Genomic DNA, 27,665 nt, shown 5'->3' on the forward strand with positions numbered 1-27,665 from the left:
TTCGGCTAGAGTTGTAATCTAATCAGGGGTGTGGGCGTGGCTTCAGAAGACGCCTGCGCGCTGCTCTTCCGGGGGGTGGGGCGAGCCCAGAGCTGGAGTTAGGGGGCGTGGTCTCAGAGGCGCCTGCGCGGAGGCGGTTGGAGGGAGGCCCGATTCCCCTTTGTTCAGGTTCGCCATTTTGCGAGGCAGCGGCAGTGGCGGCGGCAGCGGCGGCTGGAGCCTCTGATTGGGTTTCGGAGTCCGGTACTGGAGCCAATCAGCGCGGGCAGCGAACCGGGGGAGCGAGGCACGGTGAGTGTAAGGAGCCAATATCCAGCGGCCCAGAGCCGGCCCCAGCGCCCCGATTGGCGGGTCTTGCTGACCACTCAGGAGAGGCCCAGGCGCCCGTCGAGCCCGGGGAGTCGAGCTGAGCCTAGCCGAGCGGGGCGCCTAGCGGCCCAGTGTTGGGGCCTGCGAGTTCCTTAGGACACGCCCGGCCGAGGCCTGCAGGGGCCGCCCCGCGCGGGATGGCGACCCTGGGAGCAGGCACTTCGGGGACCCGACCCTTGCTGGGTGCTAGTGCCAGTTGGGAATGCTTTCCATTTCCCCGACCCTTAGGCCCAGGTTCTCAGGCCCCAGGTTTACGGGTAGTGGGCTTGTCTGCCACGACTGTCCCTACACTCAGGTACACACGCGCGCCCCGGGCCTTGGCGGTTTCCTCCTGGTCGTTCGGGCATCACACGGAAACCTACTGTTGCATTCGCTACCGCTTCGGCCCTTGAGACGGGAAACCACCTCCCACGGGGTCCGCATCTCCCTAGCCTACGTGAGCCTCATCTGCCTGCACCCCACTGGGTCGGAAGGGAGGTCTCGGGAGGGTGCGCTCTGCGGCCACAGGACCTCGAGTGCAGCGGTGGTCTCTTGAGTGCTGCACGCCTTCCTCCGCGGTCTCGCTGGTCCGGGGACGGGGTCCTTTAGTTTGCCCACTCCTCCAGTCTCTCTGCGCCCCTCCCAGTCCGCAAGCGCGGGTATCGGTCCCGGCGCCGTTACCACCCCCTTGGGCTCGTCATTTCCTCTCTTCCCCGCCCCACTCTCGGTGGTTGAACCGCACACTTCGGTCTTGGAGCCCAACCAAAAAGTCTCCTTTTCTTGCCTGAGCTGTAAGGCCAGTCCACTTGGTCCCTAGAACCTCAGCCTTAGAGAAGATTGATAGCCCTGTGCATTCTTTTTCCTGGAGGTTGCACAACTTGCTATTCTTGTTACTACTTTTTATCATTCTGTGAATTCTTCGGGAATATAGTACAGTATTTTTTTTTTCTTTTTGCTTTCACCTTTCCATGTCACTTTGACTATGTCAGGCTAGGCTCAGTCCTTGCACGTCTTGGTTTGTTTTTTTTTCTGATACACTTTCTAATTCCGTGTTAACGTTTTTCCAGCAGATAACAGAAATTTAAGAGTGTTGTGTGTTTTTTTAGGATGAGAGTTAATGAAACCAATTATCCAACAGTATGTGCCAGGCATCATCCGTGTGCTGAGGAGGGGGAGTGAGTAGAAGTGAATAACTGTGCCTGCCTTCTGGTGATTGGCAAGTGAACAACTAATTATTACCTAACGGCTAGAGCTATAAAGGAATAAAGTTCAGTGCTGTAAATTGTTGAGGCCTGATATAGCAACAAACATTTTGAAAGCGTCTGTCACCACCAGAGTTTTGATTGGCTTTGACAGATGATGGGATTTCTTAAGGCAGGAAAGATGGAAGAGCATTGCTTATGGAGAGAAAAGCATATGTAGAAGCACAAATGGAGCTGTGTGCTTGAAGCGGAAAGATGTGATAGGGAAGTAGGCCATAGTAGTGAGAGTTTAGGCAGGAAAGCTCAGTAAAAGACACTTGTATATCTTGCTAAGGAATTTTTCAGAAGCAATTATTCTGGAGGTGCAGGTAGAAGGGCTCTAGAACTACTGTATATGTTTTGGAAAAAAACAAGTTTCTGACTTAGAGGTTTTGCACCATAACATTGACTTCTTTTGGAGAAGGAAAGATTTTTGTAGTAGTACTGTAACAATTGTTTTTACTCATGTGAAGTCTTCAGTACATTCCCTGACACATAAAGTAGGTTGTCTGGTTTTGAAATCACATTTACTAAGGTCATACAATTAGCAGGTTTCAGGAAACTTGTAGTCCACTGCTCTTCCCAGAGCTAAAACTTTGGAGACAGTTTTTGTTCTCAGTTTTTAGAATAAGTTTTATTTTGTTGTTTAAATATTTGTTAAGTTCATTTCATCCCTATGTCATCCACACTGATCTATGCATGTGCAGGTTACATTTGCCTTTGGAATAGATGTTTTAACCTTGGTATTTAAAATGGGTATATGTAGTTGCATCAAAACCACCAAATACTTTTCCTTAGGCAGCTTTCTAAAAGGCGTTTATAATATGGTCACTTTTTTGCTAGACATCTCTAGAGTCTCGATTTGTCTGCACATGAACCTCTTTGCCTAGCATTTTTGAGAGACAATAGTATAGTCCCTGACTTTTCTCTGGATCACCACTCATATGCCAAAATTTTTCTGTTCCTGTTTTCATGCTCTCTAATTTGAAATACTTTACCCATTCCCACATTGTACATAGCCAAATTCTTCTCACACTTAGAGCCAGTAAACTTTTTCCTAAAGCTCTTGTTGATTTATCCTTAGCTAAAAGAAATCTCAGTCCTCACAAAGAAATCACTTGCCTCCAAACCCCACATCATTTTTTTTTCCTTAGTATTCTAGTACAGATTTTTTACTATGTTACTAAAGTTAAAGATTCTTTGAAGTTAAGATCTTTATCAGGAATTTCTTTTTATTTATTTTGCGTTTTTGTAGTGATAGAGTTTCCTAACCCTGACCTCAAGTGATCCTCTTGCCCCAGCTTCCCAAAGTACTAAGATTACTAGTGTGAGCCACTTACTTTTTTACTTTTAAAACCTTTAGAACAACGTCTGGAACATCATTAGTGGAGAGAAGGAGCAAATTAGGAAGCTCCAATCCAGAAATCTGGGGAAGTTGGACAGCCCTTTGTCATCTAGTCTAGTCTTATTAAACATGTATCAGAACCCATTTGTTTAGTTGTGAAATAAATTGAGCGAGCCAGTGCTGCTGCTAATTTTTTATAATAGAAAATATCACAATGCTAAATCCTATGTTATATAAGGATACATATTGTTTCAGGAAACTTTTGTTTCAGTTGCATGAGTGCATTCTTGTGTGCACTGAGTTAGAATACCGAAATGTGTTTCTTACTGTGGGTTGGTCCAAAAAGTTAGAAAGGTACTGTTACTATTCTACTCCTTGCCTGGTAATATTTGTCAAATATGATTATCTGAGGGCTTTTCCAGAACTTATAATAGTTGAGTTTCTGGAAATTTTAGCTTTTTTTTTTTTTTGAGACAGAGTCTCAAGCTGTTACCCTGGGAGTGCTCTGGCGTCACAGCTCACCGAAACCTCAAACTCTTCGGGCTTAAGTGATTCTCTTGCCTCAGTCTCTCAAGTAGCTGGGACTATAGGCATCTACCACATCACCCTGCTATTTTTTTGTTGCAGTTGTCAATTGTTTTAGCTGACCTGGGCCGGGTTCGAACCCGCCAGCTTTGGTGTATGTGGCTGGTGCCCTACCCACTGAGCTACAGGTGCTGCCCTGGAAATTTTAGCTTTAGGGTGTGTGTAGGTTCACATAAAATGGGTTCTTAGTGGTTGACTAAATTTCAGATTCTGCACCTTGAAATGGTGGGGCAGAGAGGCCATAGGAAGAGAATTTTTATGCTAGCCAGAATAAACATAATGCTGTCCACTGTCTTTACTGATTCTCTCTTTGAGGAAAAAATAATTCAAACTTTGTGTTAGGCGTAAGCTCTGGACAGACTAAATCAGGTTGGCTTAATTTTGTCATAAGCTTGGGCAGAGAAACCTCAGGAAAGACAGTATGTTAAATTATATTGCAGTTCTGGTAACTCACAGTAGTAGTAACATATGGCTTCAGTGAAGCCAGTTGCTTTTAGAATTCACCTTTTTTTGGAGACAGAGTCTCACTTTGTTGCCCTCAGTAGAGTGCTGTGGCGTCACAGCTCTCAGCAACCTCCACCTCTTGGGCATAGGTGATTCTCTTGCCTCAGCCTCCCAAGTAATTGGGACTACAGGTGCCCACCATAATGCCTGGCTACTTTTTCTTGCAGTTGTTACTGCAGTTTTAGCTGCTTGGGGCCAGGTTCGAACCCGCCACCCTTGGTATATGGGGCCAGTGCCCTACCCACTTGAGCCACGGGTGCCAATATCATGCTACAGCTGAATCACTCCCTCATTAATGTGAGAGAATTGCTAGTAGATTTGAAGCTGTTCCTTTTTTACCCTTCAAAGTACAAAAGATTTGAATGTTCTTAAGTTGGCTTATTTGTATTACCAAGATAAACTAGTAAAGAAGAAAATCTGTATAATGTTGTATCTATTAGCTACCATGTACTTCATGTTATATTTTAGTCTTATAAGATGTAAATTTCTGGAATCAGTGGAGGAAGAATCTCATACAGGAAGGAGGTTCAAGGATGGGGGTACTGAAATTCAAAAGACATTCCTTTTATGATCCTTATTGTTTCATCAGTTGAGATGGACACAAACTCACAAAATTGAGTTTGGACACAAAATGTGGTTATCTTATGTGTGCCCATTGATGAGTTTGGATAAATTTATACATGTAAGCAACAACTACCATAATGAAGATGTAAGATATTTTCATTAGCACAGGCATTTTCTAATGCTCCCTCTTTCCCATCCCTCTCCGTTCTCCAGTCCCAGGGAACCACTGGTATGTTTTCTGTCTCTACATTACTTTTGCCTTTTCAAGATTTCATATAAATGGAATAACATATATTCTTTCACATCATGACCTTTTATTAGTTTAGAAACATAAATGTATTGTGCGTTACAGACAAAGTCTGTTAACTTCTCTAGCAGACCTACTTAGTCTGGCTGAAAACTTGATTTTCTGTAATATACCCAGAATCTCTCAGAAGCAGTCTATGTATACCAATTCAGAAAAGACTGGTTGGTGAGTATGCAGTGAGAAATAACTTTCAAGTCATGTTGCTGATCATACTTGCTCCCTGTTGTGCAATCTATATGTAAATCCATATTACAACTAGAAATTTGCCTGGTAAGCATTCCATTAGAGCAAGGGCAGTGCTTTGGAGAACCATATGGCCATAAGCCATCTTGCTGTGATGACATACCCTGTTTATGATTCATATACTTCTACATTATAACTTTCTTGGTTACGAGTAATGGGGATGACTAATTTTTATTTTAAATTTTATTGTATCTTTCCCAAATCACCTGTGTATCCACCACTTACAGTCTACTGTTAACATTTTACCATACCAGAGATCTGTCTTTTCATCTTATTTTTTGATGCATTTCGATGTAAATTTTAGATAATGGTATATTTATTTATTGCTAAGTACTTGGCCACGCCCTTGGATATATTTTTATTTCTTCGTTCACACCATATTGAGACACGGTCTCAAATGATTCATCCCATCCACAGGCATGGATTTATGAAAAGTGGACCCCAGTAGTGTGCAGGTCAGTTAGGTCACATCGTTTTATCATTAAATTTTTGGAATTTGTGAAGGCCTACAGAAAAACTGGAGGGAAAGGTTTATCTACATTTTGTTAATACCTGCCCCGTCCCCTTTTTCCAAGATGAATTACCCTTTGGTATTTTAATTTTTGAATACTTTATTCAAAGTTCTTAAGTGTTACTTCACTTTAATTATGCCCTTATTTTTTAGAAAAGGGTGGTCCTTAACTCTTACAGTATATGAAAATTTGAGCATTGACTAGATATTTGATGATAATAAGGATTTACTAATTTCTTAATGTTTGAAAATGATACTGTGAAGCCATAGTATAATTATGATAAAATGATTCTTTACTCTTTAGAAATAGATACTGCAGTTTTTAGCATTTGAGGGTATTGTGGCATCTGAGATTTGCTTCAGAATAATCCAGGGATGAGGGTATATGTGAGATTAAAAGGCTTTGTTATTAAAGTTGAATGATGTGTTTGGTGGTTCAATGTACTGTTCCCTCTATTTTTTGAATACCACCATAGTAAAAAGTTAAAATTATACAATAGAGGATAGGGTATTAGTAGGGTGTTTTCAAATTCAGAACCAAGGGATATCTTAAGTTCTTTTTAGAGAAAACCATAGCCTCAGTACATCATTTTAAGAGTTTTCCTTTTATCTAATTTATAAATACCATTGTTGTCATTAGTTATTATTTCTTTTTATTTTTTGCTCTGGATTGAAATGCAAACTCCTAACCCTTCCCTAGAACGTTCTTACTTAGGGCTACTTAATTGAGATTTTGATAAGATATTTAACTTTAGGTCTGTGGTAAATTACTTACCAAATAATAAACCCTGAAGTTTTAAGGGGCTTACCATATGTAGTAGAGTTGAGTAACATGTTTAGTGGGCAGCAATTATGTGTTGGAATGTCACAAAACTTTATTCTTTAAAGTATAGGTACAGACCTGAAAATCAGTGTGATGTAGGCCTAAGAACAAAGCAATATTGTAGCTAAATGAGTAGTTCTAAGGTGCAAGTATTGCTCTGAAAGGTAAGGTTGTCAATAAGAAGTTACGAAAAGCATTTTAAAGTATGTGTAAATAGCAGTATAGTCTTGTTATGATTGTACCATATAATCCTATTTAAAAGTAATACTGAATATAAGCATTTCCTATTCTCTTATCCTGTTTTCTTGCAAATAAAGTACAGTCAAAAGTTATCAAGATTGTCTGGTTAGGCCTTTATCAACATTGTTACTTTGGTTTCTTTCCCAACCTTTCTAATAGGAGTATACCTCATAGTCTTCCAGGATCTCCAGAGTGAAGCTCACTGTGGACAAAATTCTAACTTGGAGAGACCATGGAGCAGTACACAGCAAACAGCAACAGTTCCACCGAGCAAATTGTTGTGCAGGCCGGACAGATTCAGCAGCAGGTATGAAGCCAAACTGCTTTTAACATGACAGCAGTGGAGCTGATAACAGCACTACTCAGTTTGGGTGATTACTGGAGCGGTATTAATTAGATCTTATGAAATACTGGGTGCCATCACTTGTGAAGTGCTGCTATATCCAGTCCATGACCACATAGAATCTGTTCTTCATGAGGACCTAGTATAATAAATTGCCGCTTTTAACTTATTAAAAGTCTGAACAACATAATCCATTTTTCAGATGGAAATTTGGAGGATTTTCCCTCCCTCTCTGGATTCAACTTTTTTTCCTCCTCTTGTTTGAGCCAACTTTTGATTAGTAAGAATTTGGCCACAACAGACAATGCATGATTTCTAAGAAATCCACTCTTCTTTGATTTGGTCTACTATAGTTTTCATCTGAAAAGCTCTAGTTTAGCATTAGGATAATTTTTAGACAACCATACTTATGGATAAGTACATAAAAAGAATTCCTTGCTGTTGGTTTATTCCTAACTGATAGATTGCTTTTTTGAATCTATAAACAGATCTCATTGATGCTTTATGCCTGAATTTATTTTAATAAACTTCATTTTTTCCCCATCCCTAGAAGAAAAGAAATATATTATGCCGCAGTTTAACCTTAGGCCAAGATGGATATTTTGGGAATAAACAGATGCCGGAAAAGGTAGTGTTGATAGTGAATTGTTCCGATTTAATGATCAAAGGAAGGAACCACTCTTGATTAAAAGAGATGAATTATTTAAAATCTTGCTGGTTTTCCTTCCACACAGCTGTTATGGCTCTGGCAGCTTCCTTAACTGTTTTTTTAGAGAAGGGAGTTTCCCAGAGTCTTCCATTCATACCTTGGTGGGTAGATTGTTGTTACGTAGAGTTTATCATTAGAGAATAATAAAGTATGGTTAGATCACTGAAAATACAGGTTCTAAGGCAGTCCATGTGGGTAAAAATAATCTTAGTTTTAGGACATAAAAGCAGTGGCTTCATGATGATGATTTTGGTTCATAGTGATTAGTTCATTCTTCCTTTCTTAGTGATTGCATTTAAGTCCCAAAAATTGTTCATTGTTACCTGAAGGCTGTTAAACAGCCTGATAATTTTGTTCTTGTGACCTCATTTGAAGAAATGGAAAGAACATTAAAATAATTATGTAAGCAGAGGATCAAATTTCAATTTCTGAAGAGAAGGGACCACATTGTAGTTTTTTAGTATTTATGGTGACAACTATTTTTGTTTTTACATCGTAAAAGTGGAGACACAGGGCTAATATCTTTGATCCTACTATCCTCAGCACAATAGCTTTAGTATAGGGAGTCTGTACGTTTTGAAAGTCTTGTGTAGAGGGGGGCTCCTCCCTCTCTCAAGAGGTAAGATGACCTCATGTCATGAACTATATATTTCCTCCCTGGCACATTTCAAGCTCTTCCTGTTCCTGTTCTCAGCAGCAGGGTGGTGTCACTGCTGTCCAGTTGCAGACTGAGGCCCAGGTGGCATCCGCCTCAGGCCAGCAAGTCCAGACCCTGCAGGTAGTGGTGTCCTCTCTGATTCTCTGTGAGCACTGCATGAACTTCTCTCCTCATGTCTGGTGCTGTTTGTATTAGGATCTCAAGTAGGAATGGCAAAGTCAGTTGCATGTCTTCAATGCTGCTAACTTTTCTTGGAGGCTTATAAGATGCCAGTTACCAACTGTTTCATGCCAAGTCATGTAGTAATCCTATATCAACTTTCTGAAATTGCATTTGGCAAGTGTGTTTTTTTGGAAATACATGGAAAAGAAAAAGTTTTAAGTGGCAGGAAGAAATTCTTAAACGTGGCTTTAGAATTTATTCAAAGATAAAACTCTAATCAATTATGTGATAAAATTTCACGCATTTGTACTACAGTTAAGGAAGCATACACATATAGAGATACACCATAAACTAGGTTAGACTGTGCTTTATTGTGATTAAAAGGGCAACCCAACTGCAAAATAATCATTACACTTAGAAAGTTTTATCTAAGCACTGAATCTTGCAAACTTCTCAATAACTGGTTTTTTGCTACCTTTCCTGGGTAAATAGTGACCTGCCTTATTACTAAATCTTTAGAGATAATAACCCTATATACCTCTCTCTTGATGGACAGGGGTAGGATATGCTTTCTATAAATTTTAGGTGTTATGGCCACTATAATAATTTTGAGTTAACCATAATGCAATTCTTTAACATTATATAAGGCCAAATTAAGTATCCTAAATTAGGGCCATTTTTTGGCCAAAATAGTAGCGAGCACTAGTTTATTCTGTGCCTAGCTTTACTGTGACTAAAATGACTATATTTTCAAGAAATTGATAAGTTTTGGGTGTTCTACCTTTTTTCCTTTATTGAATTAGAAATGATTTAAAGTAGGACTAGAATATAGAACTGGCATCTCACTCTGTTACTAGTGCTAAGCATCCTGCAGTTAACTACCCTTTATTGTAATTATTTCGCTTTACCCTTTAAGTCCCACTGCAACCCCTGCCATCACTAGTGTTTGGTGATGATGTGTAGCCAATGCTGAATGTAAATTAAGTTGAAAGAAGCTGAGCTTGGAGGTTCTGCTGAGCAGTATTTGAATCTAATAGTCCAACAGCTTGTTCATGTTTTTCATGCTTGCTTCATCTTACTGATATATGAAACAATATTTTGGATTGTCATTAACCATTTGTGGAATGGAAGTGTAACATGCTCTTAACTGTATGGCTTCTTGTCTGATGCATGTGTCCTTGTAATCATTTTTATGTTATAAACACAGTGGGCTCTTTGGAGTCTCAAATTGTTTATCATGAGCACAAATATCATGTCAGTGGGGGGAGAAATTAAGGTGAAGGATACCAGAAAGTTAATAGTTAAATTTTAAAATTTGTGTTCCCTGCTTATATACATTTTATTTAAAAGAAATGGAAACACTTCATGGAAATAATAGAAATGTTTCCTCTAGGGATCTCATTATATTTGGAGGATTTTAAGTACCTCTTTCAGTTTTTCATGTAGTAAGGATCCTGAAAAATTGATCCAGACAGAATATGCAAGCATTAGCATAGCAAAGGGGATTTGATCTGGAATGGGGAAGTAAGGGAAGGAGAGAGCATGAGAGAGTCAGGCTATGAAGTCCTTAAAAAATAAAGTGGAGTTTCCAATGGGCAGTTTAACAAAACCTGGGATAATGTTCCTGGTAATTCTGATACAACAGTGGTGCTGGTGGAGGTGGTGATGGGAAGAGGGAGAGGTAGTTGCTACCTAAGCTACTCATCTAGGACAGATTGATGTTTTAACTAATTGCTGTATTTGAACATAATTGCTCTGTTATTAAGAATGAATATTTTAGGTCTGCATAATCCGAGCATTCTGGGAGGCTTAGAGAGGTGGATTGCCTGAGCTCAGGATTCAAGACCAGCCTGTGCAAGAGTGAGAGCCTGTCTCTAAAAATTAGCTATGTGTTGTTACAGGTACCTGTAGTCTCAGCTACTTGGGAGGCTGAGTTTGAGATTGCTGTGAGCTGTGACACCATAGCACTCTACCCAGGGCGAAAAAGTGAGACTTTATCTCAAAAAAAAAAAAAAGAAAAAAGAAAATGTTTTATATATTCATCATATATAATGTTTTATTCTGTTACAAATAATTCATCAAAACAAAGATGGAATCTGAAATTGAAAGTTTTGAATTTTTAGCTATTGTGTTGATCACTCCAGTTCACTTCTATAGTAGCTCATTTTTGGCTTCCAGAAAGCACTAGTAGGTATGAAATGCAAAATGTGAGAGAACATTTGAAGTGACCTCATTTGTAGTGTAGTCTGTTTACTCATAGGTCCCAGAAAGTTGGGAATAGCATTTATACACTTGACTGCTCTTTGTAATTTCAGTATGTGTCATTGCTCCTGATGAAGCTAAAATAACTGCAGATATTTCAGGGTCATCCAGCATGAGGAACTCCACCATGGAGATTGCAAAATGACCAGAAAATATTTCCAGGAAGTCTTTAGTAGTGAGTTCTTTAAATAGCAAACATATCTAGAATTCACAGAGGATGGTAAAGAGGGTAAAAAGTATACATTTCATTTTTGCTTGTTAGACTATCAGGAGAAATGGGTCCTCTATGTAAGCTTCCAGACCCTTGCTACTTAGTTTCGTGGAATCATTGCTAGGTACAATTTGATTTACTTGCTCCAGTTTATTTAGAGTTTGCACTCAGCCACCATCACCACTGTCACTTCTCACTCTCATTGCCTCCTCTCTAGCCCTCACTAGAGACTTTTCTTGGATATTAGTTTTAAAGGCAATTAGCATTGACAGTTTTAATTAAATGTTTGTCATGGTTTTAGCTTCTGTTTGGTATTAAATACCTTTTATCTATTGAGACTTTCCAAAGACTCTGGTTGAACTCCATTGTATTTGACGTTAAAGTATTTGGTCTGTCATTTAGTGATGGTTATTATAGGTATTTGAAGCTAACTTGGACTCAAAACATACCTGCTTAGTGTCTCTCCTATCTTTTCCTTCTCTAGCAAAGCAGCAGAATTGTTCCTATGACTGTCTTTGGTAAAAACTCTTCTGTGTCTTATGTTATTTCATTGTTCTTAATTTATTTTATTCTAGGTCCAGGGGCAGCCACTAATGGTACAGGTCAGTGGAGGCCAGTTAATCACATCAACAGGCCAACCTATCATGGTCCAAGCTGTGCCTGGTGGACAAGGTCAAACCATCATGCAAGTACCTGTGTCTGGGACACAGGGTTTGCAACAGGTGAGTGGTTAAAAAATATTTTGATTGTGTATCAGTAGAGGTTTTAAAGACTTAGTTGTTACGCACTATTTAATAGTTGATGCTACATTTTATTACTTCCAGAAACCCCCATTTTGCATTCAGTTAATGTTCTACCTTTATAGTACCAGTGATATAAACTAGGATTATGCAGAAATTGGACATCCACGGTAAGGATTAAGATACTAAGTATGATCTTGAATTACCATAAAGAATATAAAGAGATAAGGATTTTACTTATAAAATAATTTATTAGTATAACTTAAATGTTTCCACCTCTGAGGGGTGAGAGAGGGAACATAACAGCTTTGGAAATTGTTATTATTTCTTTTTATATAGCTTGTCATTTGAGCTATCTAGCAAGTAATGAAAAAAAAATTTGATCCAAACCCATTACATACACTTAAAACTGTACTTAGAGCAAAATTTATTCTTAAATACTTTATTTTAAAAGAAACAGAAAAGAATGATGTTTCTCTTAAGTTAGGAAAAGAACAAAATGAGCAAAAAGTAGGTCCATATTAAATAGAAACCTATCAAAAGGCAGAAAGGATAAGTAAAAGCCAGAGTCTTTAAATAGACCAATAAAATAAATAATTCCACTTGAAAGACCTATTAAAAAACAAGAGAAAAGTACAGAAAGAAAGTAAAAGAAATGTATAGAAATGCTACATATAACTCTTGTAGCATCGGATTTTAAAATTAGAGGGATATTTTTGATCAAATTGGTAGAAATTAAAAAGAGATTATATCCACTCCTAGAATGATGTGGAGAAAAGGAAACACTCATTATTTTGGTAATTTCAGTTTGTAAAGCTATTTTGGAAAGGCATCTCACTATCTTAAATACATAAACTTTTTGAACTAGCAGTCTCACTTCTGAGGATCCAGCCTATAGAAAGAAAAGCATCAGTATATAGGGAGACATTACAAAACATTCATCAGGCGGTGCCTGTGACTCAGTAGGTAGGGTGCCGGCTCCATATACCCAGGGTGGCGGGTTTGAACCCAGCCAGCTAAAACTGCAGTGATAACTGCAACAAAAAATAGCTGGGCCTTGTGGTGGACGCCTATTGTCCCAGCTACTTGGGAGGCTGAGGCAAGAGAATCGCCTAAGCCCAAGAGTTGGAGGTTGCTGTAACACCAGGGCACTCTACTGAGGGCAACAAAGTGAGACTGTCTCAAAAAATAAGAAGAAGAAAATTCATCACAGCACTGAATTGGCAAGAAAAAATTTGTAATCTGAATGTCTGTTAATAAGCAGAAGAAAGTAGGTAAATTCTAATATAGTCACACATGGGGTATTGTGTCATTAAAAGGGATGAATTGTTGAGTTGAGTAGTTAATATTGAAGTATTTTTAGTGAAAAATAATTTGCAGAGAACTGTTTGTAATTAACATCCAACTCCCCTGGATATATATTCATGAGCATGGGAAAGAGGGCAAGGGAAAACTATGGACTTTTTCCTATATCTGAATCTTTATATTGTTGCAGTAGTTACAGCAATCACATTGATGTCTTAGTTTTTCTGGAGGAATTTAACATGAGTTGGGGGAAAAAAATCAACCATGATCCATACTGCTTATGCATATTTTTTCTGCAAAATTTTGGAGCATAATTGTTTTATCCATGTAGGCCTTTTTTCTTTTTAAAGTAACTTATTTCTACATGGTTTTCTTATTATTTCTAATTCTTTAATAATGTTCCATCAATTTGATGAATCAGAATTTCCAGTTCTTTGCTTTTGTTAGTAAAGGTACTATAAACATATTTTGGCATGGTAATTTTATTTTTCAGTTGAATTATTAAAGTACTTTCTTTGGAGTGAGGGTTGTTTAGGCAAAGGGTAAGGGCACTTTTAAGCCCATTGGCGTATTTTTTGTCAAGATAGAATTGTAGTTGAGGTTAAAAATAGTTTTCGTATTTCCCCATAGGTAAATGTATGGGGATTTAAATATATTTTCAATGTGTGCTTTTCTATTTCTCATGCTGTATATTTCCATCCTTCCTTTCCAACCCCCGCCCTGCTCTCTTGCTGCACCTTCTTCACTATCCAATAGTCAGATCCAGATTCAATGCTAAGAACAGTATACTATGAATGTAGTAACCCATCTTTCATTGCCACGTCGGCCATTAAACAAGTGTTTTGATCTTAGCCAAGCATTTGTTTGCTTATACAAAACTATAGTTTATATATGTATTAGGTGACGTCTAGGGTTCATTTGAGCCCCATTTTTATGGGGCTTTGTTTTGTATTTTGGGATAAGAGACCTTGAAAGGTTTATTTTCTTCAAGTAGGGCTGTAACTATATCCAGCTGGAAAAATTATTTTCTATTACATAAATAACGTTCTAGGTGAGATTCCACAGCCTCCCTTAAATGCTTAAGGTTTTAATCCCTTTTGTAGTACATATAAGTGATTGTTTCTCACTAGTGTTCTTTGGCCATTTTTTTTTTTTTTTTTTTTTTTTTGAGACAGAGCCTCAAGCTGTTGCCTTGGGTAGAATGCCGTGGCATCACGGCCCACAGCAACCTCCAACTCCTGGGCTCAAGCGAGTCTCCTGCCTCCACCTCCCAAGTAGCTGAGACTACAGGCAGCTGCCACAACGCCTGGCTATTTTTTGGTTGCAGCCATCATCGTTGTTTGGCGGGCCCGGGCTGGATTTGAACCTGCCACCTTAGGTGTATGTGGCTGGCGCCTTAGCCACTTGAGCCACAGGCGCCGAGCCTCTTTGGCCATTTTTTAAAGAAGAGTACTTCTTAACCTTTTTTGGATTCTGTTCTCCATTTTAGAATTTTATTGATGATTGTGCCCTCTAAGGAAAAGTGCAGGTGTCTAGATGCTTGCAAAATTTTGCATACAATTTTAGATTAAGATCCCTGGCCTGATAAAGACAATTGAGCCAGAGTAGAAAACAAAGAAATAGATGGAAAAATAATGAAAGTTTGTATATAACGAAAGTGGTTTAAACATATTAGTGAAGGAATGGCTCAGGAATGACACAGAGAAAGAAAGCTGGTTTCTACTTTATATTATATATAAAAAAATAACTTGCTGGGTGGATTAAAGATCTAAAAGAATATTTGGAAAATTGTAGCATAAAGAAAGATGGTTAAAAATAAAATCAAATTTATTTGATTACTTTGAAATAATACATTGAAATACATTATAAATAAAGGTGCAGACTTGGAAAAGGCATTTTTCATACATGTAACTAGGTTTGTATTGAGACTATATAGAGAACTTTGATATATTCATATAAAAATAGCAATTCAGTAGGGAAATGAATAAAGAGTCTGAACAAATAGAAGAGGAAACCCTAGTAGCCAATATAAATAAGTATACCTTGCTGTTGAAAATAGGAATAGTACACATTCAGATAACCACATAAATTTGTTCACTTACTCATTTGCTAGTACTTTCTAAGTACCAATGATGAGCTTCAATGTTTGGAAAAGGTTTCTTTCTTCCAAGCTGCCAACTCTGTTGAAGCAGCACTCCATTCAAAGTTGATAGAATGAATATTCAGGTTGACCATGATGTTCGCATGCAATTTAAATAGTTTTAACTACTTAAATTGCACGCGAACTTTGTGGCCATCCTGTATGGTTAAAGAACTAATGAGAAGGGAGAAGAAGGAGGCAAGGGAAAATTTAGTAGCATGCATTCTGATTCTTTTGGGTTTGGAGGTATTTTTAAATATAAAATGCTAGAAATGTTGAGCTGTGGGGCCTCCTAAGAGCTTTCTTTTTTTATCTTTAAAAAATATGTATATATCCAAATAGCCAGATGCCTGTAGTCCCAGCTACTTGGGAGGCTGAGGCAAGAGAATCACTTAAGCCCAAGAGTTTGAGGTTGCTGTGAGCTGTGACACAATGACACTCTACCAACCGGGACAAAAAAAAAAAAAAAAAAATATATATATATATATATATATATATATGTTCAGTAGTTACTACATGGAAACAGGAATTCTATACACTCAGTGTTGAAAGTGTCGTATTACTATTTAAGTTACAAAATTTCAGAGAAATATTTTTCTATCTTATCAGTAATAGATGATACTCTATTACTAATAAAATGGCTATATCTATTAAAACAAGAAAAAAATAGATTAGATGCCATAGGATCCCTTGCTTTTCATAACTGCTATCCGAGGTTTAGCTATACAAATCAGGAAATGAAATAGGATATACAAATTAAAGTGTGTAACTGTGCCACCACTTACCTTTTAAAAAACTGACACTAATTTCTTAATATCAGGTATCCAGACAGTGTTCAGAATTCCCTGATTATTTCATAAATGAAAACTAAGTTATCTCTAGTTCATAATTAAGGGCAAAATAGGACTCCTATTTTTTTCTTCTTAACATTTCCTCCTTTTTAGAGAAATTTGGGTAACTGATGCTCAAAGACCAAGAGAGACCAGTGTTATAAGGTGCTATCTTTTCTTTGTGTTCTCTACTGCAGATACAGTTGGTCCCACCTGGACAGATCCAGATCCAGGGTGGGCAAGCTGTGCAGGTACAGGGCCAGCAGGGCCAAACACAGCAAATCATCATCCAACAGCCCCAGACAGCCGTCACCGCTGGCCAGACTCAGGTAATTCCACTATCTCTGTCAACACAGGAACACAATTGTTTCGAAAGAGTCTGATAACTGAATCAAATGTTTCATGTATAGAAGAAATGGGGAAGAAAACCATAAACTTTTTTTTTTTTTACAGGACCACATAGTTCTTTTCTTTCTAGATATCTTTAGAATCTGTTAAGTTGTGTCATTCATTATTTCCTACAGACACAGCAGCAGATTGCTGTCCAGGGGCAGCAAGTGGCACAGACTGCTGAAGGGCAGACTATTGTCTATCAGCCAGTTAATGCAGATGGCACCATTCTCCAGCAAGGTAAGTATGCACATAAGTTTCCCTGGGATTTCTTGGGGCATCTTTTTTGTTTCTTTAGAATTTCAAGGGTGAACTCTATACACGATATATTTTTATGAACAAAAAAACCTTTATTTTAGTTCTCCATTGATTGTTGGCTTCTTGTCACCAGATGTGACAAACACTTATTCTATGTTTAGGGGTTCCTACTGTGGTTGTTAAGACTGACCTCAGGAATTGTGTAACTTTTTAATGCTAGGAATGTTTCTAAATAGAAGATTGGAAATAGGAAGGTTTTTTTATTGATAAAGGTAGAAGCACATAGAAATCACCATAGACTGTTTTTGTTTTTTCCTGGATCACTTCATTATTACTTTATTTCAAATGACTTTTTATATGCCTTTTTTATATATAGCACTTTACTAAGAAAAAAGAGATCTCAAAGAGCCGCTAGTAAGAGAGGCATTTAAACAAACAAATACTATGCCAGGCCCTTAGAGAAGTGTGCTGTAGGAATAGGTGACACACAACAAGTGAGGATTGGGGGGAAGAGTGCTTAAACTGGACTTGAAGGCTTCGGAAGCACATGTTAGACAATTGAATAGTAAAATCAGATTTCATGACTCAAGATTTGACTTGTGGTTAGAATTTTGTGCTATCCAAGGTCCAGAGAGTATAGTAACCATCTGTTCTTATACAGCTTAGGAGAGGCCTTGAAATGGATTGAGCTGCAACAAGAGCTCAAACAGAATGGTGAACAAATTCCCAAATGCTGCTGTTGATAGTTTGAGACTTATGCTTGACTGAATTAAGTTTTAATCCTGCAACTGCCTTGTGGTCTGTTTGGGGTAAACAAGTTATAAGTTTATAAAATTTCTGTCCTGAAACGGATCATTCATATATACAAGAGAACTGGATATATCTGTAGTCAGACTGACCTTTGGAGTTGAGGCCTCCAAACTTCCTCAGCTTTTGAAAAGTATTATTACAATTCCCAAGGAAGTGTCCATTTCAAGGATAGATTTACTCAGAGCCAGGTTCTAGACAGTAGAATAATTTCAGTGATTGTGGTTAGTTGGATTATATATAGCAAACCAATGTGGGAGAGTATTGTTTGTCCCCTTGTGGTTTTTACTATGGTTTTCTAGGGCCAGTGAGTATGTGCCAGATAGAAGAGGGACTAACTATGTTCCCTTCTTTCTGTTTTCTGTGCCTGTTTTTTGTTATGTTTTGTTTTCTTAAAGTTACAGTCCCTGTTTCAGGCATGATCACCATCCCAGCAGCCAGTTTGGCAGGAGCCCAGATTGTTCAGACAGGAGCCAATACCAACACAACCAGCAGTGGACAAGGGACTGTCACTGTGACACTACCAGTGGCAGGAAATGTGGTCAATTCAGGAGGAATGGTCATGGTAAGAAAACTGATTCTTCAGCTTGCTATTCTCATGTAATACGTGTATATTTTTTCAAATATTAATACATAAATCTTTGTTTTTGAAATTTTCTCAAACTTGGAACTGATATCTCTCATAAAACTTGTTTGTAATGTTGACCTTTTGGGATTGACATTGATCTTTACGGCACTTAGAGAGATCTGCTGCCATTTTTTTTTTTAATCCCGGGTACAGTGCAATGGCATTACCATAGCTCACTATAGCCTTACACTGCTGAGCTTAAGCAGTCCACTTGCCTCCAGCCTCTCAGGTAGCTGAGACTATAGGTACCGGACACAATGCTTGTCTAATTTTTTCTGTTTTCATTAATAATAGGGATGGGAATCTCGCTCTTACTCAGGCTAGTCTCAAACTCCTAACCTCAAGCATCCTCCTGCCTCAGCTTCCCAGGCTGGGATTATAGGCGTGAGCCATGGCACCTGATTGTGATCTATTTTAAAATAATATGACAAACCATAACTCATTCTGAGTACCTACTACGTGCCGCAGACTATTCTAGGTACTGGAGATAATAGCAGTGGATAAACAGGTGTAAATATCTGTTTAATGCAGTTCTGTTCAGAATTCAAATAATGAAGGGAAGGAATTCGAGCACGTTGCCTACGGTTGATAAAACAAGAAACAAACTAAAAATTATAAGGATTGTAATTAATAGAGAAACCAAAACATGTGTGATATAAATACATTGGGAGAATAGAGAAAGAGAATTGGGTGGTGTGAGTGAAAGCTAAATCCTCTAATGTCAAAATAGAATGTTAGTACATAGGACCTAAAATGGATAAACTGAGAATGATTAGCAGGGGTTGGGGTACAGGACCCTATTACTTGTTTCTTTGCTTATTTAGAAAAATTAGGATTGAATTATATTGTATATTAACCGTTTTATTAAATTGTTTCTATGACTATAGACATTAGTAGTACTTGGTCAATCTGTGCATACCTACCTTTGTGCTGTTTTGTTAGCTTATGGCTACTGTTCCTGACCATTAGATGGCAGCAGACATACCTAGGAGCAGATCAATGTGTGGTGTGCGGGCATAAATTTGGGCATGGTTGTGTTTCTCAGAGTATGTTTCTGAGCCCCCTGCGACATAATTAACAGAGTGTTGATGTAAAGTGCAGACCTCTAGGAATCTGCACTCAACCAAGTACCCTATAATAGTTACTTTTTATGCTGTTTAGAAGAAAATAGATTAGGGGCAGCGCTGGTGGCTTGAAGGAGTAGGGTGCCGACCCCATATGCTGGAGGTGGCGGGTTCAAACCCAGCCCCAGCCAAAAACTGCAAAAAAAAAAAAGAAGAAGAAGAAAATAGCAGGAACCAAAAAACATTTTTCTTTGTCCATACTTCATGCCCCAATAAACCTTGGTTTCCTGTTCACACAGATGGTACCTGGGGCTGGTTCTGTGCCTGCTATTCAAAGAATCCCCCTACCTGGAGCAGAGATGCTTGAAGAAGAGCCTCTCTATGTAAATGCCAAACAGTACCACCGAATTCTTAAGAGGAGGCAAGCCCGGGCAAAACTAGAGGCAGAAGGGAAAATTCCAAAGGAAAGACGGGTATGTAAAAATAACATGAAGGAGGATATGGAAAGAGAACAGGGTTTGGCTTTTGAAATTATCTTTTATATGGTTTGTTTTTTTTGAGTAGCTTCAAACAGTTGATAGCTATTGTCTTTTGTAAAAGTTAACATTAGTTATTACTGTATGAGCTTTGATTATAACAACAACCAAAAAAAAAACTCAATGGCTTAAATAAGATTTTATTCTTTTTTTTTACATAAAAGAAGTCTAGAGACAAAATTGCCCTAGACTAGTAGCATATTTCCACAGTTCTCAAGATTCTTTCTCCTATCTTACTGCTCTATATTCTTAGTCTACTCTTTGTAGTCTAGGTCAACTGTTTGGGCTTCAGCTATGGAGCAAAAGGAACAGGAAAGTTTCCCTTTCTTTTTTTTTTTTTTTTGAGACAGGAGCCTCAAGCTGTCCCCCTGGGTAGAGTGCTGTGGCATTACAGCTCACAGCAACCTCCAACTCCTGGGCTCAAGCGAGTCTCCTGCCTCTGCCTCCCAAGTAGCTGGGACCACAGGCACCCGCCACAAGGCCCGGCTATTTTTTGGTTGCAGCCGTCATTGTTGTTTTGGCGGGTCTGGGCTGGGGATTCGAACCCGCCACCTTAGGTGTACGTGGCTGGCGCCTTAGCCGGTTGAGCTATAGGCGCCGAGCCGAAAGTTTCCCTTTCAAGTAAACTCCCAGGAAGTTCTGTATAACATTAGCCAAAATTTTTACCTGGTCACATTTAAACTGCAAATAAAGCTAGGAAATAAAGTCTTTTTACTGAGCAGCTATTTGCCCAACTTAAATCTGGCCTACTATTAGAGCAAAAGGGAAGAGTATATTTTGGGAGGTGTAGGTAGTCTCTGCTCTACTTTTGTTAAAAATTCCTTCAGCATTCACATTTTTGTGGTCGTTGTGTAGAGTTAGCTGATACCTTATTCACTTACTATGTAAGTGTTTTATCTAAAGCTTTCTTCATCATTAAGAGTTGCAGATATCCTGTGTAGCTTGAACACAGTTGTCTTAAACTTCTAAGGATGAAATTTGTGAACTAAATAACTATACTAGATCTGGCCAGTAGTTAAGTGGTTTTATTTCCCTTGTTTTAGAAATACCTGCATGAATCCCGGCATCGTCACGCCATGGCACGGAAGCGTGGTGAAGGTGGACGATTTTTCTCTCCAAAGGAAAAAGATAGTCCTCATATGCAGGTAAGAAGATTTTACACCTTTTCTTCTCTTTATTGAGTTGTATTTTTAGATTAAAGCCCTCACCAGTGTCCTGTTGCTATTTTCATACTCAGGAACTAATCACATTCTCTGAACTAGATGCAGTATTTTATCTCTAGATTCTCTTTGGTTTTGAAACCACTAAAGATTTTTAATCCAATGGCCTTTCTTCCCTCTTCATCTTTGCAAATTATTACTATTAATTCCTTCTTAAAAATAATCACTTTTCTTAATTTTCAAGGAACAAATTTTATTATCTCTTAGTAAGAGTAATGATAGCTAAAACTTACATGAAAACCATTAGGTTCAGCATTTACTATAAGCATCTTTTTTTCCCCATTGAATTCTCATAGCACCTTCAAGCCCTAGATGATAAGAATTATCATCTCTAAATTTTCTTGGTCATCATGGAAAAAAGAAAAAGAATTAGCTTCATTTTATGGTTGAATCTAAGGGTTAAAGAGATTAAGTAATTTTCCTGAGACAAAATACTTAGAAAAATAATGCAACTGAAATTCAAACCTAGGTAGTATAGCTCATTTATACTGGTTCATCCATCTAATGCCACTAGTCATCTGACAGACATTTCTGAGTCAATATATCTGAAACAGAACTCATGATGTGTTTCTCTATTATACATAAGCACACATCTCAATAAGTGACATGTACACCCACTCAGTTACTAAAGCTAGAACTATCCGGTTCTTAAAGAAGTCTTCATGGTTTTATCTCTATAATATAATTTGCCAGTTTTGTTTTTTCCCTCCCAACTGATGTCACCTTGCTTACTCCAGTCTTCTTTTGGCTGGATTAATAAAACATCTGCATGACTGGTCTGCTCTTCCTCCCTTGTCCCCTTCTCATCTATCCTCCACTTCGTAGTGTGATCTTTTTACAGTGTATACCTGTCACGTCACTGTTACCTTCAAGCTCCTTCAGCCCCCACGCTCTCCCATTTGTACTTGGACTGAAGTCCAAAGTTCTTAATTATAGTCAAGCAAGGCCTTGCATTACTCCAGCTCCAGTCTATTTTTGTCCTTAAAAATTTCTAGTCTGTAATGCCTTTCATTACCTCTCTTCACACACCCATCTCTTTCATATCTTTTAGGTCTTATTTTAAATTTAAGAGGCCATTCCTAACCATCTCCATCCAGAGTATCTCTCTTCTATCTCAGTATTTTCTTACAACATCTTCCTTTTGTTTAGAGTGTAATAATAATTAAATGGTTGTATTTAATTGTTTAAGATTGTTTTCTTCACTAGAATATAAGTTGTGTCAGGGCTAGAGGATTGTCTTGTTCTTTCTTGTATATATTGAACTTAGTATTATTTAAATAAGTTAGTTGTTATTTAAGTACTACCTTAGTTGTGTTTAGTAGACTTAGTGTCTAGTTCTGAACAAACCTTTAGTAAACGTTTGTGAAATAATGGATTCCTCCCATATACTGATACTTGATTCTGCATGAACATCACATTCCACCTGTGCTGTTGCAGTGTCTTCTAATGTAATATCTACTCATTGACCTTATGCAGTACTGCCAGAATAGTCTTTAATTAGATGTTTTTTAATCCCATCAGTCCCCAGCTTGTAGATGCATGTATTTCCTTATTTCTTAACTGCATCCAGATTCAAACTATTTCTGTATAACCTGTAAGCACCTCACTTTTGCCGGATCCCTCTAGAGTCTAAACAAGCAAACTGGGTTTCCTAAGTGTCCCTAAAACTTTGCTTCACCTTCTGAGGATTTACTATAAAACCAATTCACCAAAAAAAAAAGGGCATATATAAATTGATGTGAAAGTGTATAGCACAGGTGCATCATAAGAGAGTGATACCCAGTAATCCAGTGAGGTATGGATGATTAGAAACCTAATTCGTAGGGGAAAGGGAGATGGGAAAGTGTGGATGATTTTAAGGGGTTAATAAATGTCTTTTAGGGAAATTTAATGTTTTTAAAGAATGTACTATGGCCTAAAACAAAAGTTTTTTAAGCCCACGGTGCAGACTATGGTTTGTGACAAAAGATTTTCCAAGTTTGTTGACAAACTTCAATCTTTCTTCGTGTGATAGGAATTCATTTAATGAAAACTCAGGGAAAAGACCAGAAATTGTTTTTTATTTTTTCCTGTGGCAGGTCCAGACTTTAGGCAGAGGGCAAATTCATCTTGTGCTTTGGGAGATAAAGAAGGTTGAGAGCTTGGTGAGGGTGGGTATCAGAGAGACCTTAACAGGTTTTTCTTTAGTTAAGCATGTCAGAGTACCATATTTTACAGTATCAGTTTTGAGCCCTACCAAGCACCAACAGCTCTTTCAGTGCTGTTAATTCTCACTGATAGTGTGAGAACCGCTCGTTTCTCATTGCTATTCAGTCATGGCATTGTGAGCGCAGTCTGCCAGCTATAGGAGAGTGTTGTGCTAGGAATTCTTCTAATTCTGTTTGCTGACAATATGACATTGGTTAGTTTACTTAGCATCTTTTAGCTTTTACCTGTGAAGTGGAACACTGCTGGATACTTAACAGGAATATTGCAGGGATTTCGTGCAATAATATCGCATTAAGCACCTCCTTAGCACTATACGTGGTGAGTGGTCAGTACATGCTAATTATTGTTATTGCACATTGTTCAAGACCTAGCCCCAACTGTTCCACCTCCAGGAATTTTTCAGCTTTTCAGATCTTACCTATGAGGTCTTAGAGCATTGGTATGGAGAAACTAAAGCTGGTTCTTGTGGAGTGTTGCAAAGAGCCTCCAACGACTAATGCTTGTATATTAATATTGCAGGTCTTAACTGAGAAGCAGCATATAAGACTTTATTAGAAAGAAGATTAAGTGGGAGTCGAGAGATTTGGGAGTTAGCCCTTGCTGGGCTCCTGACTTACTTTCTAACTCTAGTCCAGGCAAATTATCTATCTGGACTTCAGCTTTGTTTACAAAATGAGCACATTAAAGAGTGTAGATTCTAATGTTCCTTCCAGCCCTGCTGAGAACTTAGTATTTAAATGCAATGATAAGGAAATTATTACAAAAATATGGCAAGACATGATTTTTCTTGGTCTTTTTCTTAGCCACCTGAATAACATTAATCCTTAAGTGTGAGAGCACAACATAAGATGCTTAGGAAAGAAATATACTAGCAACTATGGAGTGTTTGGTGGTGGAATCCCAACCCAGGCTTTAAATCACTTGAAGAATAATAAGGTTTTTTGTCTCTTCTTGCCTAATGAGGCTGCACTTTAAGCAGTATGTACAGACTTAGATGTATTATAGGCCCTTGGTTTACTCAGCAACTTTGTGTGTGTTCTCTTAAGGATAACCAGTGAGAGTCAGAAGTTCCCTGTTTCTTTCACAAAGGATTTTAATCATTATTTTGCCATCTTTGTCTCTAGGATCCAAACCAAGCTGATGAAGAAGCTATGACACAGATAATCCGAGTGTCCTAACCGTAGGCCATGTGATGGAACTGATCAAGATCAGTTCCTTGCCACCGTTTCCCACTGGTCCAGGAAATTGGTCATCTCTTCCAATGGGACACAAATGATCACATTCTGCCCTTTTCTACAGGACAGAAACCACTTAGTTTTTAATAAGTGGCTCAGTATTATAATTGCAGCAATGTCTGGCAAATTGAAGTTCAGCCTTTGTCCTACTCCTCCAGTCAGGACCTACTTCAGACTGTTGAAGACGTTGACATTTCATGGATTAGGATGATGTAAGGAGACACATGCCAGCCCAGCAGTACATAAGCACTTATGTTGACTGCTAAAGCCAGCCAACAACCTCAGCGGGGAGAACAACCCAACCTCCATACAGAGAAGCCACGGCCTACTCTTTCCCATGGAATCTAGACAGCATCCATCCCTCTGCTCACGGATTTCCAGCTAACTGAATGGACACTTTATATTCCGAGATGACTTCCAGACAGGGAATTTCCATCTTGTGATATGGAAACAATAAATTCTCTGAGATACATTCATCTAATCTGTGGTAATAAGAATTTCTGTCTGCCCAGATGATAGGTTGATACTTTTGGACTCCAACCAAGAAAAAGCTAACTGGGGATAGGATGATAAAAGACTCGGCACTAAAAATGTACATTGCTAAATTTCTTTTTCTTTTTTTAGCTTTGAAAATGTGGTCTGCTTGTCCCTCTGTGGATGGGTCATCTGGACCGTGGTTCTTGCTGTGACTATTTCTAAGACGATTTAGAGGGTATTGGACTTTGGAACTGCCTTTCCAAAATAGAGAAAAAAACTATTCTACAACTTTTGTGCTGAAGCACTGAGGACATTTATAGTATCTCTTAAACAGAGACCCAAACTTGAGGTTTTCAATCAGAGGCTTTGTGTTAGCATTTGGGGAATCGTCAACCTAGGAGAGGAGAGTAGTATGTATGTATACCCATATGTTGTCACAGAGCATGATTCTCCAGTGCATGGATACCTAGGATGGATCATTAAGAAGAGACTAATTCACATTTACACTAAAACCTTTTAACAAGCACTGAAAGGGAGATGTCCAAGATTTGGTCCTTGACAATTTTTGCAAAGCACTGTTCAATCACGCTGTCCTGGATATTGTCCAGGTGACCTGCTAGGGCTTGAGGTGGATGTTGGCGTCACTGTTACTGCACATTGTGCTGGCCCCAGAGAGTGAACGTTCTCATTCTTCCCGTGGCAGCTGATTATTTGGTGCCAGTTTTCATTTTTCCCTTTCTCCATAGGCCTTGCACAGAAGAGTTTTTACATTGAATCCATATTGTGGGAATAAGCTGCAGCACTAGAAATAGAGATGCCTACAGGCTCAGGAACTGGGCAGTAGTTCTTAGAATGGGTTGTGCATCAGAAATTTCTTTTCTAGATGTTGAACCCCGGAAGAACTAAGATAATTCAGAAGAACTGGCTACCTTCTTTGGAAACAAAGATTTAAATACCAAGGATAAAGACTGGCCTTTTCTTTGATTTCAGTCTAAATATATTAAGAACGGAAAAGAAGAAAGAAAAACATCACAAAGAGAAATCATTGTTATGGTAAAAATAGAGGTGCAAAGCTATGCAAAGGAAATAGGAAGTGAAGTCTTCCTAGTCTGGGGGATCTGGAAATCTGTCCTGGCTTCCAGATGACCAAAGGGCTGATCCTTTGGTAAGCATACTACAAGCTTCTGGCTCTTCACAAGTGTTCAGAAAACTTAAGTTTTTCAGATGCTAGATTACTAAGAACAGTGAGGAATTTGTATACCTTGTTTATCTTAGTAGTCCAGGATGCAGAGTTCAGAAAGAAATTCTCTGACCTAATTTTTAGTGTTTAAGCCACCAACAGTTCTAAAATGCTATTTATTTGTGTCTTTAAGTTTGTACATAGTAATACCCACCTCTTTGTTGCTTAATTTGGCAGGGAGGCAGTGAGTTTGAATTTTTGTTTGAAATGAAATGCTTTAGTTGTCATTTTGTCATGGCATTTCAGATAGCTTATGACCCTTCTGTGGTCATTTTAACACCGTAACAGCCCACAAAGTGGGGGCAGGGTATTGATGTTTAGGTTTTTTCTTTTATTTGTTACTAGTTCTTTTACTCATTTTTCTTTGTGACTGTAGTATAACTTCACCGATGCAGAAAGAGTGAATGGATGAATGAATAATTGGTTTAATGCTAGTTATGTCATTTGAGTGCTTTTTTTTTGCAGGATAATTGTAAATGTATATATTTTAATTGCACTGGTACATTGAACATGTCAGTGTCTATACCACTGGACCAACAGCATTTTCTGGCTATAGGGTGCCTGATATTAATAATGTCTTGATTTTCCTTTGGGACTCAACCATATAGAAGGTTTTTTCCCCTCAAGTAGTAGGGGAAGAACAGGTGATTGATCATTGATGTCATTGCAATTGTTATTTTTAAAAATAAATTCATAAAAACTAAAAAGTTATTTGATTTTTGAGGAGTCAACAGTCCCTGGTCCTAGGTTGTTTATGTTCAAATTGTGACCTCCATAGACAGTGTGAAACATCTAGTGTCTGGGTCTCTTAGTTTTATTTCTCCTCTCCCCTTAATTTCTTCTTCCTGTTTGGCGTCCACTCACCTGTGATTCTATCTTTGGCTACTGGAAGTGTTCATCAGAATGTGTTGAAATATTTCCATGAGTAAAATGAATCCTTTCCTTTATCATCAAAATGGCCTTTTAGGTTTTCTTTATTTCTCCAGAAAAAAAACAAAACAAGAATACTTTTCTGATAATGTTAAAAAATCCATAGCATAGGCTCGGTGCCTTTGGCTCACTAAAGTGCCAGCCACATACACCTAAGGTGGCGGGTTCGAATCCAGCCTGGGCCTGCCAAACAACAATGACAGCTGCAACCAAAAAATAGCCAGGTGTTGTGGCAGGGGCCTGTGGTCCCAGCTACTTGGGAGGCTAAGGCAAGAGACTCGCTTGAGCCCAGGAGTTGGAGGTTGCTGTGAGCTGTGATGCCAGGGCAGTCTACCCAGGGGGACAGCTTGAGGCTTTGTCTCAAAAACAAACAAACAAAAAAATCCACAGCATGCTTATCCAGTTTTAGGAGCTCCAGTAATATGAGCAACAACCATTGGCAGCCTTCAGTGTCCTCAGCACGCAAAAGAGAGAAACAGCCCTAGGGGGGGGCACGCACTTCCACAAGTACCGCAATAGCCCTGTCCTGGCAGGTAAAAAAGAACAAATTCTTTGTAACAAGGAAAAGGACTCACAGCTTCAACAACCTTAGGGTAAAGTT

The 27,665-nt window shown here is 38.5% G+C and overlaps 1 protein-coding gene across 6 annotated transcripts; it reads left to right on the forward strand.

Annotated features, from left to right (window-relative positions):
* The first annotated feature begins 168 nt into the window (after window positions 1-168).
* Window positions 169-26,837, forward strand: NFYA (nuclear transcription factor Y subunit alpha). Of its 6 annotated transcripts, none has more exons than XM_023512893.1 (10): window positions 169-291; window positions 6,871-7,018; window positions 8,461-8,544; window positions 11,632-11,778; window positions 16,269-16,400; window positions 16,596-16,701; window positions 17,925-18,091; window positions 19,518-19,691; window positions 20,798-20,899; window positions 24,307-26,837. In XM_023512893.1, exons 2-10 carry the CDS (start codon window positions 6,944-6,946, stop codon window positions 24,358-24,360), a joined length of 1,041 nt encoding a protein of 346 aa, XP_023368661.1. In that variant the 5' UTR covers window positions 169-291; window positions 6,871-6,943; the 3' UTR covers window positions 24,361-26,837. The 6 variants fall into 6 exon arrangements, with proteins under 6 accessions (XP_023368661.1, XP_012660343.1, XP_003789220.1 ...); XM_003789172.3 differs by having other exon boundaries at window positions 176-291; window positions 8,458-8,544; XM_012804888.2 differs by having other exon boundaries at window positions 176-291; window positions 8,458-8,544; window positions 17,943-18,091.
* The last annotated feature ends 828 nt before the right edge of the window (window positions 26,838-27,665 follow it).

This window comes from Otolemur garnettii, unplaced genomic scaffold (assembly GCF_000181295.1).
Source record: "Otolemur garnettii isolate 467f Iridium unplaced genomic scaffold, OtoGar3 scaffold00031, whole genome shotgun sequence".
NCBI classification, from domain to species: Eukaryota; Metazoa; Chordata; class Mammalia; order Primates; family Galagidae; genus Otolemur; species Otolemur garnettii.